The sequence below is a fragment of the Corapipo altera genome, unplaced genomic scaffold, assembly GCF_003945725.1.
Source record: "Corapipo altera isolate COAL_440 unplaced genomic scaffold, ASM394572v1 55, whole genome shotgun sequence".
Classification (NCBI taxonomy): domain Eukaryota; kingdom Metazoa; phylum Chordata; class Aves; order Passeriformes; family Pipridae; genus Corapipo; species Corapipo altera.
In genome coordinates this window covers 4,039,045-4,064,410 of record NW_020884882.1, presented here as the reverse complement: position 1 = coordinate 4,064,410, position 25,366 = coordinate 4,039,045, and the positions used below count along the sequence as shown (strand labels likewise).

The 25,366-nt window shown below is 36.4% G+C and overlaps 1 protein-coding gene across 8 annotated transcripts in view; it reads right to left on the bottom strand.

The window, feature by feature from the left end:
* Nucleotides 1-25,366, bottom strand: part of CACNA2D3 (calcium voltage-gated channel auxiliary subunit alpha2delta 3) — a 484,187-nt gene that overhangs the window by 226,658 nt on the left and 232,163 nt on the right. For all 8 annotated transcript variants that reach the window (XR_003527193.1, XM_027640431.1, XM_027640432.1 and 5 more), the window contains one exon: nt 14,069-14,231. Coding sequence is in view for 7 of the 8 variants with exons in the window: in XM_027640431.1 (XP_027496232.1) it covers nt 14,069-14,231 (163 nt within the window). In the remaining variant the exon portion in view is untranslated. The remainder of the gene's footprint in view (nt 1-14,068; nt 14,232-25,366) is intronic.

The window sequence follows — 25,366 nt, the reverse complement described above, 5'->3', positions numbered from 1 at the left end:
TGGACCTTGCTTAACTTATTAGATGAAACAGCTAAAGGCAACCAATATGTGCCTGACCTGTAAGTAGGTTGGAGTAAAGCTCTGGAAACTGTATATAGGCACCATCTTTGAACACAGAACATTACATTTCTAAAAAAAAAAAAAAAATAAGATTAAGGACCTTGGAGCAAAAGTAAAGGGAATCCCAGGAAGAACTAGAAAGATGCTGCTTTAATAAAGCTGTCGTCCAAGGAGCCAGGCATATGAGGCAGTCAGACCTACCTCTAACACAGTTTAAACAAAATGAGATTGCCCACCCAGCAACTGCCTTGAGGTGAGGAGAACTAAAGTCAAAACCCAGTAATCCGGATAGATTATCCTCCATAACTTAATGTGACTGCAGATACCAGGATACTTCTGTATTTTCAGTAAAACAGACCCATCTCCACACTTTTGAATGACACAAGTTGAAAACTATGAAACCTGAAAGACTGGTAAGAAAATACTACACCACTGAGCTCTAGGATGCCAGGGCATGACTGAGAGACAAGATGAACAACATGAAAGACCACTGCCAGAAACAGTTTTCCAAGCAGAAAAGAGAAAACAAAGTCTCGGGACATAAGCAAACCTAACACACACCCTATATCCACGGCATTTTCATCACAGAAGCAAAATTAGTCATGAATACTGCAAAAAAAGGATCCAGCTCTGACACGTGGCAAGAAGAAATTTCTGCAAAGGCTGATTGAACAGTGACTGTCAGCGGCCAGGAAATTTAAACATCTGCAAGTGGCAGGGCAGGAAAAGTGTCACGACAAACAATACAGGAAGCCAGGGGAACACACTGTAAACCAGGGGAAAAGAAAGTAAACGTGACTGCTGCCAAATCAAACCAACTGTGCTGCAAAATATTTAACACACAACATAGCAAAAGGAACAACTTTATCAGAGCTGTTGTCAAAGTGATATATGACACAGCCCTGGAAACAGAAGTCATCCTCACGGAAATTTCCCAAGGACAGACCTGTCCACAAATCTTCAAAAAAGCCATTTAAAAGACAAGACCATGCAAACCTGCAAACTAGCATTTCACAGTAAATGTCTAATTCTTACTGCACTGATATTCAGAGATGTGGAGTTACAGAAACAGGTCAACTTAGCTACACAGCACAGAGCAGCAAGGAGTAACAAATAATGCTTTGAAGAGAAGATGCTAAAGACATCCTATCAACACATCGTGCCTCTTGCATACAACAAATGGAGGCATGAGAACATTTAGAGAGAACACTTTTTAGCATGTTAAATGCATTACAGTCATACTGGGCTATAATAAATAAACCTCTGTTGCTACATTCCCAGGAACATCAACACAGTATGACAGCACACTTATCGCACATGACAAGTCATCATCTCTTATCTTCTCAAATCAACAGGCTCTTTCTGCTGTAGTGCTTTTATAATCCTTGTGTAGCACCTCTTCCTTGCAGAAAAGACCATCTGCACAACTGGAGTAAAATGGAAGTCTTACTCATACAAGATATGAAAATGTTCAGCTGTTTCCCAAACCTCTGAAGATAGTATTAGTATTAAAACTTACTAAAAACACTGAGCAGACACACAAATGCATCTTGGGATGAGTACAGCACAAAATCAGTTATGGATTCTTAAACACTATTTGCTCCTTCAGGAATGTGCCAAATAAAAGCTGCAAGACACCTAAATAAACAAAGTACAGTGTAAAAATGTCTTTGCAAGTTTTCAGCCAAACAGTATTTTGAAACAGTTTATATTCTGGCCAAGCACACTAATACATAACCAGAAGAGTAGGCCACCTTTTCTCCTCTTCACACAAGACACATCCAAGAAAAATCAAAGGGTCTGTGTTATATAGCAGGATGGAGAGGCAAATTATTATTGCATTCTAAAACAGTAGACAAAATGAATAAAATGTATCTTTAGATAAACTTCTGTGATTCTTTGTCAGATGTCAATTGTCTCTACTCCATACCAAGCAGAAGTTAGTTTTTACTTTGCCATACAACCATTTAATTAAATGGGTTTGCATATTCAATCCTGAAGATTTTCAGAAATTTTGGTCACTTTCTTGCTCCCGGAAGCAACAAGGAAGTAGGGGAGGCATCATGATTGACGGAGGTGTGAGAGGTCAAAAAGCCTCTTAATATTGTACCTGAGATAGTGCCATTAACAAACCTTCACTGGCTCACATTTGTCAAAAGGCAAAGCCCAACTCTCAGTAACCAAGCAACAGCTGCTGAATAAGGAGTGGTGGAGAGTTGGGCTTTTTAGAGGAAATACTTGATGTTACCATGTAGCCAGTATCTGACATCTAGTTGCCATGGTGATGAGGATGCCTTAGAAACACCCAGATTAGATCCACAGCCAGGGACAGACCAGAACACAAGAAAGATAAAGCACAGCACACATCTTGTGTGGTGATGCCAACATTTCCGAAAGGTTTGCTGTTAAAGACAGAGAATTGAGGGGAAAAAAATAAAAGTAAAAATCTGTGAAGCCAAAGCCCTTTGCGAGAACAAAGCAGCAGCCTGAGGAAACTCTGGGAATCAGATTTGAGGCAGAATTTGAGCAAAAGCAGATGGAATAAGTGGAGAAGAAGTCTGTGCATCTTTATCCAATAGGCAACAAGAGTTAAAACAAAGAAACATGGGAAGATAGGACATTATCTGCAACCTTGACTAAATCAGTTAGACTAAAAAAGTTCTTTTTACATTAAACAATGTCCAAAGTTAGGGAGACAGAGCAAACACTGTCCTAGAGATCTTAAAATGTGAAGACAAACAATTCAGGGGAAGGATTTCAAAATATAAATATAGTGGCCCAGGACAGTATGTGGCCATGACTATTTAAATAACAACTCCAAGATGTTGAATTTTCAGAAGCAAAGTCCATAAAATCACATGCAACAGTGACAGACAAGATTTTATTTCTTAATTTCACACCTTGCAGGAAAAGGGTTTTGCGTATGTGCTAGCTGCAGATTATAATCTTTCTGCATCCCTTGGGAAATGATTTTGGTTTGGTTCTAATATTCTAGAAAACAGGTAATCTCGATTTTGGCAGCCAGTTGGAAGGCATTGATAGGAAAGTATGACTGAACGATATTCATAGCTCTTTTTGAGTATCAAATTGAAAAAACCTCACTTAATCAAAAAATGGTTGTGGTTCATCACATTTCAATATCTTTTAGAGAAGGCTCTATTACGTGCAGCAGATTTTTTTTCCTATGCAAGCAAAACTTTTGATTAGAGTCTGCATTTATTGACTTGTAGTGCATAAACTCATCTTTTAACATGCAGTGAACATCATGCAATGGAAATGCCATTTGACACAGGTAATATTCTTTACCAGTCTCTGAACTGTTCAAGCAAAACTTAAAGACAATTTGTGAAGTCTGAGACCTCCTCTTGCAACGTTTTCAGTACATAAGAAGTAAATACAGTAAGCAGAAAAGCACAGACCAGACCTGGTGGTTTTGTTACTAAAGACTGTGAGTTCAGAATTATTCAAAGTTGTATTGCATTCACAGTGTTTGCAAATAATTTCTTAAAGTACTGGTGATTATAAAGGTAAAAAGATAGGAAGGATGGAAACAACTGCAAGCAAATAAAGAAAACATCTTGCAACAGAACAAGGGGTAAAGGTTTTAAATTAAAAGGGGGTAGATTCAGACTAGATTTAAAGAAGACAATTTTTCTGATGAGGTTTGTGAAGCTCTGGAACAGGTTGCCCAGAGAGGTGGTTGATGTTCCCTCCCTGGAAACCTTCCAGGTCTGGCTGGACAGAGCTCTGAAGCTCTGAGCAACATGATCGATTGTAGATGTCCCTGCCCATTGCAGGGAAATTAGAGTAGATGACCTTTAAAGGTCCCTTCCAAACCAAACTATTCTGCAATCTACAATCCACAAAACAATGTGAGAGCGCACAACTAACCGATTCCCAGCTTTCCATAGTAGTAACAACAATAATAATAACACAAAGCTTTTAAACAAAGGTTGAAGTCACACGATAAAATCTACATTTTCAACAGGCAGTAAAATGATAAACGACAAGAGAGATAAAGAGAGGTACAAAAGACATTACACATGTTCTACAGAGAACTGTGTAAGACAAAGAGATAAAGCCTATTTCTGCAAAATAGTATTGCAACCTTGTAAAAAGAAAAAAAGACATGAGAAGAAATTGAATTCTGAAAATGAGAACAATAATGAAAATTGAACTTAAATCCATGGGAAAATATTTATAGTCATCTTGTCTCTGAAATGAGTGAAGTCCAAATATACTTCAAGACCTGCAAAATACTTTCTAATCACTTCTTTTATAAATCCATATTTACTCAGAGCAATCACTGTTACCAAGTCAAAATGGTTGTTAACATTTGAATATATTTCAAATTCAATGACATGGAATTAGTCTCAGTGTGGTATTAATTTAAGGAAAAATGAATTTAGATTATTATTAATGAAGACTTCTTTATCTTTTTACTTCTTATTGAACTTTAAATTGTATTTTACATTCATGAACCAGTTTTTAAAAACGTTGATTTTTACAGCTTGATACTGGATTTACACAGCTTGAGACTCTCAGCAACATATTGTGTGCCTTATGTTTGTTAGTTGAGTTGACATAAACCATATCTCCTGTTGACAGAAATGCTTGAAAATATTCATGGACTTCAGCATCCATCAGAGAAAAACTCTGCAGTTATGGAAAGCACTGATAAAATTGCTTCCTGTACTTCAAAAACACCAGAACAGCAGCTCTATCACAGCATCAGGATGGGAAGAACAGACGGAAGACAGTCAGACAGACTTTTCTAAGTTAAAATTTATATTATTGCTTTTGTTTTTCAAAGCAGTAGATTAGCTTTAGACAGTGTAATTGAAGATCAGATTTTATTTCCTATCTTGATTCTTCTGCTCTGTCAGTAAAGGCACAGCAACATCTTGCACTAAGGCTCCTACTTCACTATATAAATATACTTAGATAGGTCCCTGACAACCTGCAATCCAGTGGAATCTTTTTCTTTTTTTTAACCTCAATCAAAAAAGACTGGGAAAAATTGATTTTTCACCTGATCATGCACTAACTGTACTCCAGCTTCTTTAAAGAAAAGATCTTCCCTGTAACATATCTGTATTTCCCAACTTAACAGAGAGCCAGGCCTGCTGATGCAATAAGGTAAAAGTAATTTGCTAAGGCACCTGGCAGCGTATGATAGCAGAGATTTTATAAGCTAACCAGGCTCTGGGCTGCTGATGGGTATTTTCCAAAGACCAGCCAATCTGATAATAAGAAAAAGTCCAAAAGTGCCAAAGCATCAACAAGTGCACATATTGCAGTCTAATGTCAGAGGCAGCAAGGAGGGAACTGTTATTAAGGAGAGATTTTTAGAAGTCAATTATGATTATTTGATTTAAACCATATTGCTGCTCATTTGCTCCCCTCTCAAATACATTATAGTAGGGAATGAAGACTTAATTACAAAATTCACAAAAACATGAGTCTGAACTCAAAATATCTTTCCAAATCCCATGACAATACTATGAAATATAACTTGCTTAATGTATCAAAGGATGTGAAAATCCAGCCTTTTGTACTGGTAGATATTATGAAATGTCATAAAAAGCTGTAGGTAAATGCTGAGAAATGTATCCAGTATAAATCATGTCAGTATTAAAAAGAAATCAGCATAAGCACTGTGCTAAAAGTTCATGTGACTTCCTGAGTTTAAAATGTAGTCACATAAAGAAAAAGTTGAAACATGGTTCATTAGTATAAGCCCCATTCTCCACTATAAATGAAAGTTGAAGAGTAACTTTCCAGACCCAACACTTTTGGGGAAATTTTATGCTTTATTTCAACATATCATTACCAAAATCAATAATTGATTCTAACATATTTTCTTCTCCCTGCAGAGAGCACACATCCTCCCTGAAGCAGAGTCTATCCCCTTTTAGGTGAGGCAGTTATTGATACGAAGTTTCTAAAAAAAAGAAAAAGTGAATAACTCTCTGCACATGCTCAGACACTGGTATTTTAATTCAGCTTGAGCGACAAGCAGGAAAGCAGAAAGGACTTCAATGTGCCTTCCTGAATCAGAAAGCCATTTATGGAAGATAGTTATTATTGTAGACTTCACTATATGTAGACAAGTTAATATGGTCCTTTTGTGAGTTACCCACCACATCCCACTTTTCTTCACACCAACCAACACTTCACCTTGGGCACTTCAAAGACAGTAATCAATTCTTTTCACAGAGTCTAAGAATTCTTCTGAGTCAAGGGTAGACATTTCCCTGTTCAAGCTAATTTAAACAGACATCACTGTAAATCAACCTAGGAAGAAAAATTTCCAGAACTAAGTCTGTTCAGAACAAGCCTATTCATTTGTACCAGCAAGGTGCTGATGTGGTGGTGCATCTAGAATGACTGGCATTTAAGTGTTTGTGTGATATTCACCCCAGGCCTTTACTAGGAGTAAAGTGCAAAAAGCCCAAGCTAAAACATGTAGATGTGAGTTCCTCAGAGGCTTCAGTCTGAGTAGGTGTTGAATTTTAGGGCCATGGAAATCAATGGAACATAACTCTTTGTGGGGCAGGGGTGTGCGCTCGGTGCTGTGCTGAAGAGCACCAGACTGCTGAGCCAGGTCTAAAACTCATCAACAGTCACAGAGTTTAAATTGAGAAACTGTGCCTGAGGCTATCCAATGGAATCTCACTGGAAACAAACTATGGGAAAATAAGCAAGCACTAAAATACTGGTGTACAATATTGTCATGGCTCTGAAAAGCTGTGTGCTGTACAAATGGAAGGCAGTGCAGAGCTGCTGTCTGCCTGTCTCTGGATGGGAAAGAAAATAGAGATATGAACCTTGTGCTGCACCTTAAATTGAAATTCTTCTGATGCAGGACTTGACAAGTTAGTTGCAGAACCATGGCCACAAAACTATCTTGTATCCGTAAGATTTCCTGCAATAGTTCAGTGAATCACATATATATATATATCAAAATCCTTTGGTGTGACAACAGGCTGAACCACTCTCCACCATGTGGGATATCTCTCTCTGCATATATCTTTTATATATGTCTATATATATACATGTCTTTTCCCCTCTATACATGTCTTTTCCCGTGACATTCACTAGTGATGAAAACAAAAATACACTTAAAATAATTAAGAGTATTTAGAATTTGAAAATCTGGGTTTTCATCTGGTAGTATGTTTGGACTCTTTGCTCAATGACTTTAAATAAGTACAGAAAATTCAATGGATAACTAAGTCTTGCAAAGCTGCAGAATGCACTTAATTGCACTGTCAGCTGTGTGAATGGGATGAAGGTTTATCCTCTAGGAAATATTTCTCCATTATAAAACTTAGCAAGTAAAACAAGATTATATATATAGTAAACTAGAAATGACAACAAAGGAAAAACCTCCCATTACTTAAATCAACTTATATAAGCCTACTTCCCTTCTATTGCCAAGATAAATTGTTTCACTTTGTTCTCTGTTTCGTTGGGGGGTATTTAAGGTAAAATCAAACAGATTTCTCAAGCTGCATCTCCTCTGACCCAAACAAAGAGATTATCCTTTCCCCAGGCTACCTTTATTGGCACATGTCTACCTCCTCCACCACGTCTCAGAGACTACTGTCCAGGGCTGGTAGACAGATTCTCATATGGTCACCCCCACCCTACTTCTGTCAAAATGATTCTATTTTCAAACACTCTGCTAAGAAAAAACACTGATCTGATTCCTTTTACCAAGCCAGTTTTGGGAAGAGCTTACAGAACAGTTTATGACAGCTGCTTTGAATGGGACAGTAATACCCAGCAAGAACAAGTGGCAGAAAGCAGCATTTTGCCATCTCCCAATAACCTGCAGCTGACATCATACATCCAATTGCCTTGAGACACTGCCCAACTTCTTCATATGTAATTCATCTCAGAGAAAGCCACATGTCATAATCACAAGCACAAAGGAGATCAAGCAGGAATAGTTCATACAGAAAATAGAGATCTAAGTTCAGGATTGAAAATAGGAGAAAATGTTATTCACTAAGCAGGAGAAAAAAATGTGATGAGGGAATTAGCATAATGTGCAGTTGTCAAAGTGTTAGTACAGGCCTAAACAGGAACAAATGAAATAGTCAGTGCAAAGATGAAACTATGCAAGCACTAAAGTAGGCCTGAATAATAACATTCATTTTTGTGTCTTCTTGGGAAGATAAAGAAAGGAAATGGAGGTAGCAGATAACCAATGAGGAAAGTAAAACTTACCTCATTCTAAAAGGCATTTTTATTTTTTAAGAACATTTAGAAAGGTTGTCTTTGGGTGTGAAATATTTTAGTCCAGACCAAATCTAGAGGCAGAGCTACAGTAAAGATTTTATGAGACAGAAGGGGTTTAGAAATAAATAATATTTTTAGACATGAAAAGCTCCCAGGTACAGAAGTCTCTCCTTGGTTCTAAATTTCTCATGGTGAAGAAATTATTACACTGAGCACATTGAATCTAAACAGATTGAGTAAAGAGTGTGTTTTATTTTATCCAGCTGTGATTAGAACCAAATTAGTTTTGTTGGTCTCTTTCTACTCCAAAAGGGGCAATCAAATTATAAAGGCATGCACCTAACAATCTTATTAGCTACCCTTGATTCCCACCAGATGCTGTTGTCACCAAACTTTTTAAAATCCAAAATTCTAACTATTTAACTTTCGGTTACAACAAAAGGTAGCAAAATGACTTGACACTTTGAGAAAACTCATAGTGCACCAATTTATAAATCACTATGAATTCTTTACAGTTTTTCTGGAAATATTCTGCAAGTTCAAGTCTCAGAAACATGCAAGAAGCACTGGAGTAATTCCCCCGAAGTGGAAAAGGATTAAAAGTGCTCTAGATAGGCAGGAGCTGCTGTGATGCACCTAAGTAGCTGCCTGTTTGTGTTCCTAGGAATGGAAGAGGTAACTGCAATCTAATACTGATTTTGCAACAATAACATTATTGACTTTAAGGAGTCCAACCCTCTTGTTTGCACAGTTACTTGATAAAGGAGAATTTAGTGCTAGTTAAATTAATTAGTCAATATTCTTAGTTAGTGAATTAAGCTAACTATTTTTAATGACTAAGAACACTAGCAGAATGAGAGAGTAAATTTTGATAAATACAAATCTGAAGACCTGAGGGAAACAACAGAAAGGTACAAGAGAAAGACAGTTTAAAGGGCAAGGAGAAGTGCTTTTGTCCAGAAATGTCTGAAGCACTGAAAAGAAGGGAACCTGGGCTTTTCTCCTTTCTGCAAACAATGAATGTAAAGTTTACCTTATCATATAAACAAAGACCAACTGCAAAAGCTCAAAAATAGGAGTTGTTTTCAGTTGATACTGAGATTTCCCTCTTGTGTTTCCTACATTTCACGCAATGCTGACGTAAGCAGATGAGCTCCTGCTGTGTGTCACTCCTGGTACTGTACTTTGCTTTTCCACAGGTGGCATAATCTTAGAATTGTCTGAGAGTATGTCACCAAGACACAGTCACCCCCACCTTGGCTTTGCTTTTCTTCTACATTCCACTGAAAACCTCATTTATCCAAGTATTCATAACTTGAAAAAACTGCCTAGTGCAAACTGATTAGCATAAAATATGTCATTTACACAACTATGGGTAAATATGAGGTGAGATGAACTTAGGGGGGAAAAAAAAGACTGGAGTAGGTTCTTCATCTCAGATACAGCACATACTTTGGACTTAGGATGTAGAGTCTTGGCTACCTATATTCTCATACTAACAAAAGGTAAAATGCTGCTCTATTTTTCTTTTACTTTGATATGCTGTCAACATCTGCAAGATCAGTTTTGAGTCTTCTTTTATCATCTCCTCATGTACACAAATCCATTTTAGAATCCTGCTCTTCCCAGTGGCAATCCTACTGCCATGTTCCCCATGGATGGTTGCCAGAAAGCCCAGCCCACATTCCAACTGCTACCGTTAATTATACATCACATTCCTAGGTTCTTCTTAATATACTTACTGGCATCTCATAAAATAATAAATCAAATGTTTAAACCATGCAAATTTTAAATCATTAATCATTTTTCATTATTACTAATCTCTTCCACAACAGCTGGTCAAAATATACTGATTGACATGTAGAAAGTCATATGAGTATCTTAGGAATGCATACCTGTGGAAGTATAAATGCAAGATATGTCTGAGACAGTAGCATGTCCCAAATCACTTACATTCTAAAATAATAGGGGAGACATAAAAAATAAGAGCCATGAGAACGCACTTTGTGCTGCTATATAACCCATGTAAATAAACTCAACTAAAAAAAGACCCCCAGCAGCTGAATGAGGCAGTGCCTTTTATACACCTGCTCTCACACATGGATTTTTGCCTTGTTACTGCATTGTCCAAACTGGGTTCACACTGATTCTGTACTTTTAAAAGTTGGACTTTGCTTCTAATGAAAAAGTGTCTTATTCCTTTCCTTCCTTTTTCATCTGTGAATAAATGAATATGATTAATTCACTAAGAACTTTTTCCCTACTTTCTGTCACAAATCTGTACACAGTTGATAATTGCCAGATTTGTGGATGGAAGAGCTACTGCTTGCTAAGACAGCTGTCACAGAACTTCTTTCTTAACCTTAATTAATTATTCCTTGTTTAAAAACATAATGCCTTGCAAATCCTTTGGCTACAGGCAGTGAGGCTGTAGGTAACAAACACACTTTTGTGTTTAAAGAGAACAAAATGCAGTGACAGATTTAGACTCCCCATGCATGCTTAAACATTTCAAAAGCAAAACTTTATAATAAGCAGTCATTTTCAGGAAAAATGAAGGAAGTTAATTCTATAAGAATGTTGTGCAGTTTAAATGGACCAACAGCTTTGCTGTGAAGTGGCCTAAAGCGAGTTGTGTCTGTACAGACAGGGAAATACACTCCAGTGTAGAGTGTCATCGTCCCACTCTTCTTTGCTCTGAATTCCTCCAGTATATGAAAATCATAGGAATGTCAAAAGACAGTTTTCTGAGCTGCATAGGCTTTCTATTTCAAAGATCAGTAACGTTTCTATTTTTGACATTATTGATGTGATCTGTAAGATAAGTAGAAAGCAGGGAACGAGGGTGTGCAGAAGAGGGGAATGAAAAGTATAAAAGCACTTCAATAACCAGACAGGACCTTTATATTTTACAATGATGATCAAGAGTACTGTAAATGCAAATCTGTCACTCTTTAATAAATTCACTAGTTTACCTTCCCATATACATTTACAGTAGGTGCATACAGTCTGTAATCAAAGATGGCACTAGAGTTACTTTTAGGTTGGCAGATGTTTTTAGTGGCTTTTATTTTATTTTTCAAAATGTTCCATGTTAAATTTCAGTATCATAGATTTTATATTTGTGGTACTTAAGTTTTCTTGATTTCATCATAAATGTAATGAAATCTGCTTTTGCTTTTTATTTTCAGATTCTAAACTTGAATATTTCCTTAGAATGGGAATTAGGTAGTCCTGTTGATACCATCAATGTTTTTAAGCTTTTTTATGAAGAGGCTGAAAGAGCCAGAAGATATATAAGAATAGAAATGTATTGATGTTCCATGATTGTTAAGCCTATCTTGTTGAGAGCCTAGTTAGGAACTGTGACCATCCACTTTAGGGATTCTACAGCTGGGAGGGATCACTGTGATCATGCAGCTGACCAGGCCAAAGTTTTTCCCAAAACTTAACTGAGTTGTGCAATTTGCAAAATAATGGAACCCAATTTCAGCCTCTGGATCTTCTAAAATCTTTGTCAACCAGATTATAGAGTCTGGTATTAGTAATTAACTCCAGATCAACTAATTAAACCTTTAGTCATCTCTTGAATAAGCTAAATGAACTGAGCTCCTGAAGCCTTTCAGTCTAAGGCACATTTTCATGTCTTCGATGTGTCCTGTCACTATCTGTACAACTAAGAGAACAAAAATTAAAGAAAAAGGTGAGCATTAACTTACGAATAGAGAGCTGCTTTTTTTTTTCTATGCTGATTCTAGAGTCCTGTGTTTAACTATTCAGTGATCACACTTATCTGTTTTCAACTGTTTGAGCTGTGGTTCTGCCTAGTAATTCAATAAACCAAAACATAACCTGGAAATGAACAACAGGCCTTTTCTAGAGAAATGGTGTTGTGCAGACACTCAGTTGTAAACCTATCGATATCTACTGCCTGTACCCTCAGGCTAGGATTTGATTGACTTATCACCCCTCTGCATTACAGAACTGGGGAAAAAAATTTAAGTATACAGTCCTCTTCTTGGCAAGAGTAGCATTTCCACACATTGACAGACTCCAAATCGAGACTATCATGTCCATGTGCAAGGAAAATGTCAGCAACAAACCAGATTTCTGCAGTTGGAATACATTTAAGTGAAAAAAAAATGCTTTTCTTCTGCAGCTGTATAAAGCAATGGTTTTGGATGGTTTGAATTAGATGGGGTGGAAACAGGAATCATCACAGAGCTCCATCTTCCCCATTTCTACAGGCAATCCCTGTATTAGAGGACAAAACAAGATTGAACAAGCCCTTTGACTTTGGCCTTTAACTATAAATAGTCAGCATATAAAACATATTCTATACACAGCAGTATGACATATCATGTAACTGAACATCCTTTAGTTCTACTGCTCTCACTACTCAGGTTAGTGTGCTTCTCCAGAAACACGTGATTGCCTGACCTCTGTATCCCTTTTCAACCATTTTTTTTCCTTCTTAGCAGTTCTAGAATGAATTAATTTATAGACAGGCTTGATTAAATAAACATTAGCACTTGCACAAAGAAGTGGTTTGGTATCTTTAGAAGCTTTAAGCACTTTCCAAATCTTTTCAAAATATCCCGCATTGATCATTTCACAATCTTTCAAATAATCTCTAGGAAACTTTGTTATCTTTTAGTCCCTAGTTTAAAACATCACTGGTTTTGGCTTCTCAAGATTCTCAAGTCAGAATCCTAACTTTGAAGAGAAGCTGTCATGTCAACAGCTTCTCTTACCAGCCCAACCTATCTGAACTAATTCTCCTTCCATTTGTGATTACCCAATATCCTTGCATGAATTACCACAACTGCTAGCCTGGAATGTATTACGAGGAAAACCTTTAATGTCTTTTTACCTGTCTTTTAGTATAGTTAAAACAGAAAGAGAAACCAGATAATGAGATTAGGCAGCCTTCTACAGACCAATGACAAACATACTGCAGACACTGTTGGGAAATTCTGGCACTTTCCTTCTTAACTTTTCTTTTATTACTGGTTTGAGAAAAATAAATAGATAGATGATGCATAAGCACTGTAAAAACACAATTTTGTGCTGTCTGATCAAAGGGGAGTGGTAAAGGGAAAATGAGTTAAGTCTGTCTGAGTTCAGTTTGCACTGCCAATTTTTAGACCTAAGTCCATCACTTCTACTATCTAATGTAGCTGTTGGTTAGTGCTATGTGCTATCCAGCGCCTATGGCAAATAGGCAAGGGAGTAGAAATTTTAATGCAGTTTATTCCTTCTAAATATTATCTGAAATCTCACAGCAGCTGTGTATAGAACCGTAATAGAATGCACACAGCTACAAATATTCCCAGAAGATTGAAAGCAGAAATCTAATAAAATATTCCCCTCCCATCTACCCTGTGTCTTTCACAGACACATCTAGATCTCAGCGCAGGTAGAATCCAACTGGTAAGAGGCAATGTAAGCTCTGATCAAATTATTTGAAGATTCTGGAAAATAATTCATAAAAATAAACATATTCTGTCATACTCCATGGCAGAATTCATGACAGTCTAATATGCAAATCATTGACCGTAATAAATTGCTAAATTGCCACAGGACAAAATACATTACAGAACTGTCACACTTCAAACATTCTTCCACTGAAATTCCAGTTTTATTGCTAACTGGAAAACACAGATAATACACAGCTAATCAACAGCTTAATTTTTAAAGCAAGGATGTTTCTGAGTTCAGCCAGTGGAATGATTAAATAAAACAGCTTTTTTCTTACCCTTATTATACATGTTGGTTGGTACTTGGACATCACTCAGACTGATGTTCACAGGCAAGTTATTGAAGTGGTCATTTGGCACCAGAATGAACTCCTTCCCCAGCTCCAGGTAGTTTCCCTCTTCATCTCGTTCATTTATGAGCACAGCATTGAAGTATTCGTACTACAACAGAAACCCACAGTCTGTATTCAGAACACATATTCAGCTTAAAAATACGAATAGTTTAACATGTCTATCAATCCATTGATTAAACCCTGACATATATCTCCACCTAGAATAGCAGAAAAAGAAATTTTGACCATCCCTCAGATTCCCTCTATAGTCCTAGTATAGTCCTTTCTGAAAACAGATTTGTCAATACATTCCAAGAAAACCCCGTATTACCTCAGTTCTGGCTGCCTTGAAAATATTAAGGGCAGTCCAACAAAAACTCTGATCATAAATAATATACATACTATTTTTAATACAAAGCTTTCTAGATTTAAATATTTTCCTGGATGATTATTTAATGATGATCTCTCTGTTGACCTTATTTCCACCAGTTCAAGAACTACTATAATTGCTGAACTTAGGCCTTCATGAACTAAGTGTCTTTACTTCACAGGAATATTAACTACAACTATAGTTGCTTACCCAGTGTATACTGACTGACACTTCCTTAAACTATTTTCTTTATGCTGAATTTTAGAAATTCTTATCATAGCTGGTTTTGTAAAATTACGTATACTTTAATATGGACATATCATCTTCATAGTGACTTATTTTCAGCAAGAAATTATTGTCTTTCTGTTAAAGATTCCTGAAGAGTATTTGGCCTATTTTGTACAGAATTATAACCAGATAAGCAAAAGTAATTTAGATAAAATTATGGATTTCTTTATGACCTAGTTTAACCAGAAATTCTATCAAGCTTTGAGGGCAACAAACAGTGCAGACTACTTTTTAACCTCCTAAATAACCTTAACCCTTGGCAAGAGTTTCTGATGTGTTTCTTGACACGAAGAGACTAAAGTTTAGCATCTTTGAAGAATCAAATTAATTTAAATATGAGTTTCTGCCCTGACTATCCATTGAGAGTAAATGTATATAACATTTAAATATAAATCTTTGCATTCGTAGATGATACTTATTGATATAATTTGTACAAGGATAAATACACTCTTTGCAAAGCTAAAACAGACCAGCAAGTACAAAATCTTGCAAGGCTTTTCACAGCATTCTTTCTTAGTGTGATACACAATTCATTCTACCAAAAAAGAACCAGTTAAAATCTTACAACTTATACACTTCCATTAAAAGGTTTAATTATTTAAACAGTATCTAAACTGGAAGATTACTTGGAGAGCAGCTTTCCTTACCCCTCTCTTTTAGCTTCTGGTTTTTCAAAATGGCCAACCCATCACTTGGATTTTAAATGAAAGCAGAGTACAAAGGAGCTCACTGCATGTCAGATTTGGAGGACCTTGTGTGTATGACAGAAATATTCAGACAAACTCAGCATTCCCCATACCATTAATCACATACAACAAAGGCTGGGACACATCAGTATTTGAAAGTCAATTTAACGGAAATTAATCTGACATGATTAAACATCTGACTTTAAAGTTATTTCACTGGTTTATACAGAGATGAGCCAAATAGTCTGCTGCATACATCTCATGAATACATACAGCTAATGAATCCTAAGCTCACAGTTGTACTGCCATTAACTAATTAATTCCTAAATTTATTAGAATTATCCAACACCCTTCTCTCTCCCATTTGATAGATTGTCACTGTTATGGATTTGATTCCTGTCATACCAGAACCAAAAGGATGGAGATACATGATCATTCCCAAGAAACACCAGTTCTCACCCTATCTGGGAGAAACCTTCTCTATCTCTGCATATTATCCAGGTTTATCATGGATCATGAACTGCACTGCATGCCTGCCACTCACATGGGACAACAGCTTTTTACTTATATCTTCTGCAAAAGCCAGAGAGACACAGCAGAAGACTGGAAATTCCACTTCTTTCCCATTCTAGTAAGTAATAAAATATTCCTTCCAACATTAAGCAATGCACTAATGACTGCTGTAAAATGCAGTTCTACTCCAATTCCAAGCAGGGAAGAAGCTGTGTAGCTTTCCATGATACATCAGATACTATCTAAGTCTGGAAGAAAGGCTGATATTCCATGTCCTGGGAGTACAGTGATAAATAAAATTATATCTTTCACACTTCTTTCTTGCCATCCACCTCTCTCTTCCCAGTCCCTGGACAGCTGAGTTCCCTTAGGGTAAGGATGATTGTTTCCTCTTCCTTCCAAAGTGCTTGTTTTCTTGTCCTTAATGTCATGGGTTTGTTTCCCTTTTTCTCTGTTGAACAAGCACATTCCACCTCCACAACTGCTGGAACCACAGATAAACCATTGTGCTGTTTTCATGATGCTTCTTGGCTTTATAAACCTTATCAAGATTGTTACAGAGAAATGAAAGGAGGGTTGTCTTCTTTTTTTCTTATCTAAAACCGCCATTGAAAGCATTCACAACACCTACCAAATTCTAAGACAAAAGTTCAATTCAAATATTATGCTTTAGGAGAAAGATGATTAAGCTTGACAAGATTCTGTACTAAAATATGTAGCAACATACTGCTGTTCTTTAACTGAACTTAAGTTACATATCATGAAATAATTTTTACAGTAATTCACATGCAGACTTAGTGATTTCAAGGATGTAAATTTTACTTGCACATGGCTTTTATAATAACTTGCAAATTGAAGGAAAAATGAACAAATTTCAAATAAGGATGTCAGAATATACATGAAATCACCTCTAAAAGAGCATTATTTTTCCTTTCATTCAGTGGGCTATTTCCTTTTCCAAAGTTAGTTAGTAGACTTCCTCCTCCATCACATTTTGTAAGTAGCAAGGTTAACCAAGTATTCAAATCTGCTCTATATTCCAAAAAAAAGAAAAAAAAAAAAAGAAACCACTTATGTTACAATTAAGAGTAATTAGGACTGATTGTTTCTTCAGTTTATTTAGTATTCATTGATTTATTGGTCTGAGTCTGTATTTTCTCTTTTCAATTCTACAAGTGTATACAAAATAAAATGATTTATGGGGGGGGAGGGTTAAAGCAAATTGTAGTATAAAAATAGTCCTTATGGTACTGTGGATAATTACTATTTTCCTGAGGGGGAGGGGGTCTGTTTCATCTGTGGGTGTTGGCTTTGGTTTGTTCAGGGTTTTTTTGCAAGTGAGAAGCCTACAAAAAGAACCATATTTAAAGCAGTCCTGAAAGTTCTAAGGGTTAAACATCAGGTAATAAATACAGCTCGAAAAAACTACTGAAAAAGATCAGCATTTAAAGTAGAGCTGTTATACAGTGGCTACTTTTGGGCACTTCTTTTCTGAAGAAATTATTGAGTGTGACAGCTGAAAGGTGATAGAAGAATATTAAAAACTGGAGAAAAAATATTAAAGCAAATCCATCTGGCATTCTGACACTGCATTCGAGATAATGCCCAGGAGAAAGAGGATAAAGTCCTGTTTGCTGACAACACAAATACTCCACCTAAGCTCTTAGAGAAAATGACTTCAATTTAATCTTGTCAATGGAGGTCAGTCTTTGTAACCTTAACTAGGTGAGTTCTGAGTGTACAGAATATAACATGCCAAAAAGTTATTAGTTTAATAAATAACAAGGTAATTATCCAGGGTGGGAGCAGAGACAGGCTCTACTGTGACTTGTCCAACAGGTGAGTTTGCATTAACCTTACATGTAGACCTGCAGGTGAACAAGGAAATCTCATTCGTGTCTTCTGAATCTTTAGATCTAAACACCAACATTTATATTTATATATACTTTTTTATACTCTTGTGCATTTAAATTTGCTCAAATAAACACACTGGGGTTTTTTGCTTGTACATTCCTAGCAGCATCTGCATCATTCTGCGGGTTTGTTCTACCATTTTGAAATCCCACATTGTATCAAAATGAAGAAAACAGAGTAAAGTCATAAAAAATGGGGACAAATAACAATCTTAGCTTTCATTTTCACCCTTGCAAAGAAAGCCTTCCCAATGCAAGGTAGTATTAACAGGTCGGTGCTCAACAGAACAAGCACTGGACCATTCAGCAAGGAGTTGACCATATCTGAGACATTCCAAGGAATCACAGATTCTAATAATCTGTAGAACCTCAGACTGCTCTGGCATAGTGCTGTAATCAGAGTAGGTAGAGACTTGGGGGGCTGCTAGGAAATCAATCACAAAATTGTTTTACAGGATCATTCACACTGACAGGCAAAGGCAAGTTTGTTTTAAAACAAAAGACAGCTTCAGCCACAGTAAAAAAGTGGGTGCTACATGATCTCTTAGGATGGCTGCCATGGACATATGTTAATAATGATAAAAAATAATCCATTAAAAATATATCAAAGAAAAACTGGGGAAGAGTAAAGTTTGTGGCCTGCAATGAGAACCACAGGGTTACACGGGAGAAATGATGTGCAAGGTAAGAAGGAAACTTTGAAGTTTTCTATTCTAGTTTAGCCAATTACTCTGGCATAATGTCTCAAGTAAATGAGAACCTTGATTACAATGGATACTTGGCTGAAACAAGACTTCAGTAATTTAGATATAATATTGGAAGTTATTGTACAAACTGTGGTAGATGAGTTACATTCTATATTGCCATTTACACTTATCTTTTTGTAAACAGATATCTCACAATGCTTAAATTACTTATCAAATATTTGTTAACACTGTAAACAGCATATTTATTTAAATTTAAATATTTACTGTTTAAATTAAAAATACATTCTAATGCAAATTGCCTTTGCAACTTAGAGAGCACTTGGCACACAAGAGTAAACATGTATCAGTCCATCTCATTGCATTTTAAAATCAAGTATATTGGTTTTTAACACCGTGAAAGAATACAAGCTACAATTTTAGTTTGATATATTTTTTCTATAGTATAGAAATTATTTTTATCAAGACAGCATTAAAAAAGTCTCACTCGCAGAGGCATGAGGACCAGAAAGGTGTAAGAATGCAACTAGGAACGATTTGCACGAAAGGGTCAGCACTGGAGCAGTATTGGGGTTACATTGATAATTCTTAACTATTCAATAACCATTTTCACAGAGTTTCTGCAGCCTTACAACTCATCTAAAGAGAAAGTTGAATGTATCTGAAAGACACTAAATTAAGGAAAGTTTATGGCATTTGCATTGAACCTCAAAATGCTGCAGCATCAGAGAGAAATGAAGTAGCAGCAAATAACATGGAAAACAAAGGGGAAAGCAAAACTTAGCATTTAATAGCACAGACAGCTAGAAACGAACAATAATTGAAATATCTATGACAGTTTCAACAAAATAGCTATTATCATCAGTGAGTTTAAAAGAAAAAAAAGGAAAAATTTATTTTCTCAGGACTCTGAGGACATATCTATAAAAGTAGGAATATATCACTAAAGAGGACAGAAATGTTCATGATAGGTAAAAACCAAAATGAGAAATGCTATCCACTCTGAGGGAGGCTTTCCTACCACAGAACACATTGACAACAGTCTCCACTCTAGTACTTGTGTTAAAGAAGAGGCAGATGTCTGAATGCACATCAGTTTTTAAGGCTCAAAGAAGTCTCTTCAGACAGTTGTGCAGTAAGGAGAATTTATGTTTTGAAGCATATGATTAAAGATTTTGTATTTAATAACTTAGTCTGTTTAGTGAGCAAGTATAAAAGGTCATAAAAGCAAACTGCCTCATTCAACAGAAACTTCTGAATTTTAAAAAGCTTTTAAATTTGAGAAAGCAGCATCACTTGTTGTAAGATACAATCTTTATCATGTCCAATTATTCTCTGAAGGTTCCTCCTTGCTCCTCTGTAGAAACATGCAACGCTTTTTTTCCTCCCCTTTATTCATGTCTTTATTCAACAGCAAGGCTCAAAAAACACCAGGGATTTGAAATATTGTCATTAGTCCCTCTTCAACTATGGAAGTTGTACAGAAACATTACTCGCATCCTTGAAAAAATACTAATCTGTTTCATACACAGTCAAATTGAGATGACCTTTTCCCAGGTTATATATTCCTTCCCAATATGATTACCCTATTAAAATTGCTTTAAAAGAGGATAAATAAGTAATACGTTATTACAGTATAAAAATATAGCAGCACGTAAATTGATAACACATCAAGGTCTCAGAAGTCTTGCAAGGATTAACTGATTCACTGAACATGGCAAGTAATAGGTAATTATGATGGCTATTTTAGATCACCCACTAAAGTTAAAAACCATCACTTTAAGTTACCGGTTTCAGATGGAGCCTCCTTTTCCTTTACAGATAAATAGCTTCAAAAATATTTATTTTTATATACAAAAGTTCTCGAGAGTCTCTTCTTTGTCACAAGACTGAATAAAAACTCTTTGGTCACTCTAAAATTTAGTAAATAGAACAAGGAAGGAGGAAAGGTTTCCACAATGGGCTTTTAGTCTGGCATTTTGGACACCTTGATGAGCTTTACTGGACATCTAAAGTTTTTGCTCTGTCTAGAAATGCAAGTGTTCTGTGTGTTCATTTTCATACACATAAAAATCTCCAAGGAATACTTTCTGCTAAAGAACAAAACAAATCCCTACTCCGGTGACACCATAATTTTTCCCTTCTCCCAGTGGGTGTATGTCAAAAAGACGCCACTGGCATGGAGGAACAAGTTCAGAACCAGGAATCACGGTCCTACAGAGCTGGAGTAAACCATGGAAGCAATTTACTGAAAATTTCAAGAGCAACTTTAATCAAGAATTTCATGACTTAAAAGAATTATCTTGTAACCAGAACACAGTAATGGTAGAGTGAATTTGTGAAGGTTGAGCCTTTCAAACCCACATAAGTACCAGCAATACCGCAAGGCCTGTGGCGCAGTCACCGAGCTTGCACACAAACACTGGGAGACAACAAAAAGACAAAAATCCCCAACCTGGAAAATCTGCCAGTATAGTAGTGTTGTCTTTTGATAATATTTATCATCTCTTCCACATACTGCTGAGTGAGCATGGCAGGAACATTCCTGGGGCTGGGGCAGCCCCTTCTCAGCTCCATCCCAAATGCTCCCTCTCCTGCACTCCCACTCTGGCCTTGGTGCAGTCAGAGCTCCCTTGGCTCTGCACTTCTGCTGAGGATCCTTCTTCCCAACTCACTCCTGATGGACATAATACTTCCAATTCAGAAACACACTAATAGAAAAGGCTCATTTTTCTTGCTAATAAACATGAGAGGTTCTTAGGCTTTATTTAAACAACACTTCGGAAGTACCAGCAATAAACCTAAAACTTTTCACTCCAAAAGGACAAGTTCTGTGCCAGAGCAAAGAAAACAAGGGAAGACTAGTAAGTACTTCTAAACACTTCAGGATGTTGAAACACTTTTGAGCACACTTGTATCAAGCTTGCCATTACGAGGGTGATCCTCCCTTTTCAGACTAGGAAAACTGAGACACATTACACGGTAAGCCATGACTAGATTAATAATACTTTCAGAGTATTAAAAATCTTCACCATGTCTCATTTTATTTTTAGATTAGAAGTAGTATCCCAGTGTGGCCAAATCACAGATGCAGAATACTTAGAGCAAAACACATGCCAGGTTGTCAGGATGTCTTTCTTCTAAATTCCACTAACTCAAATATTTCCCAAACCAGTTTTATGGGGCTGACCTTTTTAAACAAATTATAACATTTGTGTATCATTAGAGATGCAAAAAATCTGCAAGATTTTAATTCATTTTAATACCTTTTTTGTTGTTGCCTAGAACCACAGGAGTCCTTCATTTCTCTTTAAAGCCCTACAGCTAATAGCAAGTTAGTGAACAAGTAGGATCAACAACTTCTGTGAAGTAACTCTGTAAAAGAATATTCTGTCAAAGAAGATAGCAAAATGACAGACTTGCTTCAAAATCAATACACTAATATTTTCTGAAGTTTTTTCATCTTACCACCACAAAGTAACCAGTGAATGGTGTTCAATATAGAACATTAAAAAAAACCAAAACCATCCATACAGTTTAAAATGTGTTATAGAAAGAGAAAAACAAACTATTTCACGAACAGATAAGATGAAAACTTTTCAAGTGAAATCAGTGCTGTTCGTACATGTTCAGCTCATCTGACACATTCAGGTTGATGACAACCTCAAGGCTGCTTCTAATTATCAGTGGAGAAGTATCTGACTTCTCTGTGCCTTTTTACAGTTGTATGCCCTAAGTGCCTCATTCCTACTTCCAAGCAGGAGGAAAAAATATTTCTCAAGCTCTGCATCTTCTGTCTCCCATGAGAAGCAACTTTAACCCAGACTCTTCAGTCTAAAGCATGCATATGATGCTGCTCTGGACTCAGCAAGAGCTGTACTGCCTCCTACAAGATGTGCCCAGGGTCAGGACACAGCCTATATATAGCATTGTGCTGGGCTGGGGGTTAATAACTATTCCCAAAAATACAGACAGGAACAGGCAGTTCAGATCCAGCAGTCAACATTAGAACACTAACCGTGGCTCTGAATGATGAATTAAACATGCACTTTACCAGATTTATTTTTTTCAAACCAACAGGGGATAATCAAAATAATTAAATAGCGAAGAACTCGAACAGAACAAAATTTCATGGTGCTCACTGCAGTTCCATGTTTGTTTTGTTACTCCCAACCACCCACCAACACACAGGAGGTTAAATTAATATTATTGACTACACAAAGGAAAGCAAAAGAACACGTGCAACATTATTGAATTTATTTGGGAGTAAAGTGAGAGATGAGATGTTGAGCAACTGAACATATACAAATCCTCTTCAAATGATTAATGACTCTCTCAAGCAATATAGAAGTTTGGTCATCTAAGCCCACAGTTGAAATAACAAAACCATGATGATGAGTTAATTTAATAAAAGAAACACATGTCTCTGGAGTGAGGGGGAAGGGAGGCAGGAGGAAGGACAATGGCATCTATTTTATTCACAAAATTAATTTGAAGTGTTTAAAAACATCTCACAAAGAGAGTATGCAAGTATCACTTCTCTGATTCCTTAAAATTTTGTTCTGCACTGATTGTATGAGTAAAGTTTTAGAAAGACACAAAGACAATACTTTTTCATGTCACACACTAAGTCTTTTCTTGACTTCATTCAGCAAGCATGAATCCTAGATATAGAAACTCAGAATCTACATAAACCAGTTGAGGCAGATTTGCATCAAATAGTGGTTTATATTTGCCCTGGGAGTGAGCTGGGGGGTGAGGGAGGGTGGAAATAGGGGCAGGTTAAGAACTTGGATATTGCAAAATCTCTGCATGGGTAAAATGAACACCTGCACACTACTCCCATCCTGAATTTGTGTGAATAAGTAAATGGTAGAGCCCAAGAGTTAAGTTTATGAAATATGAAAATGGTTTCTTTATGTTTTCAACTTCTAACCATTTTTCACATCAAGCAAGGACAGGTTAACAATGATAAATGTAACAGCATCAACAGAAGAACACATATAAACTGAACCTGTCAGAGTAACATCATGAAACTATCTGGAAACTTGAACAATTATTTCTTCACTATATTAAAGTCTCATAACCAAAGAACAATTTCCTAGTGCACTCACTGTGCTGTACACTGTGTTGCTATTGTACTCCTGCACGTAACTTCAGAGTTTTGGTCAAACCAGAGCAGAATGTGAGACTCTCTGAATGCAACTGAAAAAACCATTTAGATTTTCAGAAACACCACACCGATTTCCATGTTCCAGCTCTAGTTTGTGTGGCAGTTTTATCTATTCTAAATTAAAACAGATAAACAGTTTTTAAAAAGCTGATCAGGTAGAGCAAGGCAACCAAAGACATAACATTGTTGTTTGAAACCCATCTAGGGGATGGGATAACTGGTAGTTTTGTGAACCATCTATCCCACAATCCAACTTCTTCTGTGTCTTGTTTACAAGCACTGGAAGTTTAGGTTAAAGAAGTGGGGGAGATAATATCTCCAAAAGACTCTGAAGAGTCCAAGAAACATTCCTAAGATGGGCCTTGCTGAAGCATCTGCTGAGATGTGAGGAAGTCCCCAGCAGACAGTGGCAGCCCAGACTGGGTACACGGAGTCTTTGTGCACTTCCCTCAGCTCAGCAGGAAAGATCCCTCAAGAGGGGGCCTCTCAGCCATCTAAACAAATTAAAAACCCTTTTGCAGCTCTCTTTAGTTATTCTCTCTAAACATCCTAATTTTCTATTTCAGTGTTCCCTTCCCGTCTCTGCTAAAGAATAAATTGAAAATAACAAGAGAGAATACGGTATCATCCAGTCGCAAATGAGTCTGAAATGCTCATCTAGTAAAAAATATGAAGAACCCTTCATTCCCAACAGATGTTTATCTAAGACCCCGCATCTTTTGTTTCCAGAACATCATCTGAAGAATGGTACTTTTAAGGACACAAACAGCATTTTTTCTTAATTGCTACTGTCTTCTTAATTGAAAACATGATATGCAGGTATATAAATTCTCTTGCATGTGCCTACATGTTAAAGGGAAAAGTTGAATGTAAAAAAATTATATAAATTAGTTAACTTTAATTAGCAGGAAAATTCTAAATTGCCTTTAAACATTTATTGCAGAAATAAAGATTAGTGTAAATATAATATACTATCTTATAGAAATGATTTATCAGTTTTGAATATGTTGACTCTGAGCTTATTGCCATAGCCAAAACAATATTCATAAAAACGTAATCGTATTTACTGTTTTAATGGTTATTTTCATGGATAATTACTATATTTAATGTCTCTTACTTCCATGTTTCCTTCGAGTCTGCAAGAAAAATTACCTGTAGTGTCAATAGTCCTTCCTGAAAACACAGTTCATAAGCCATCTAACCACTGCAATTCAGTGTCATCCTGAACAAAAGGCTTAACCAACAGGAAGAGGCATTTGAAATAATGAAAAATTTGTGGGGCTGACCCAGAGGTTATTAATTCAGGTTTCCTGGACATAAGTTTACTACACAGATGACTTACTGAATGTAGATTCCAAGGGAGAAATTACACTAGATATTGTTACATTAGCCTTCAACTGCCAGAAAAAGATCCTGCCTCCCTAAATAAGGTGCCACGAAAGCACTTCATTACGCAACCAGTTTGTCATTAGCTACTTTGTTGAAATAATAGATAGCGTGACTAGACCACACAGAGATCTGAACAACAATAAATACAATATATCATGAAGAAACGCTGAAATGTAATACACATCTCAGCCATTTACTGATCTGTAGT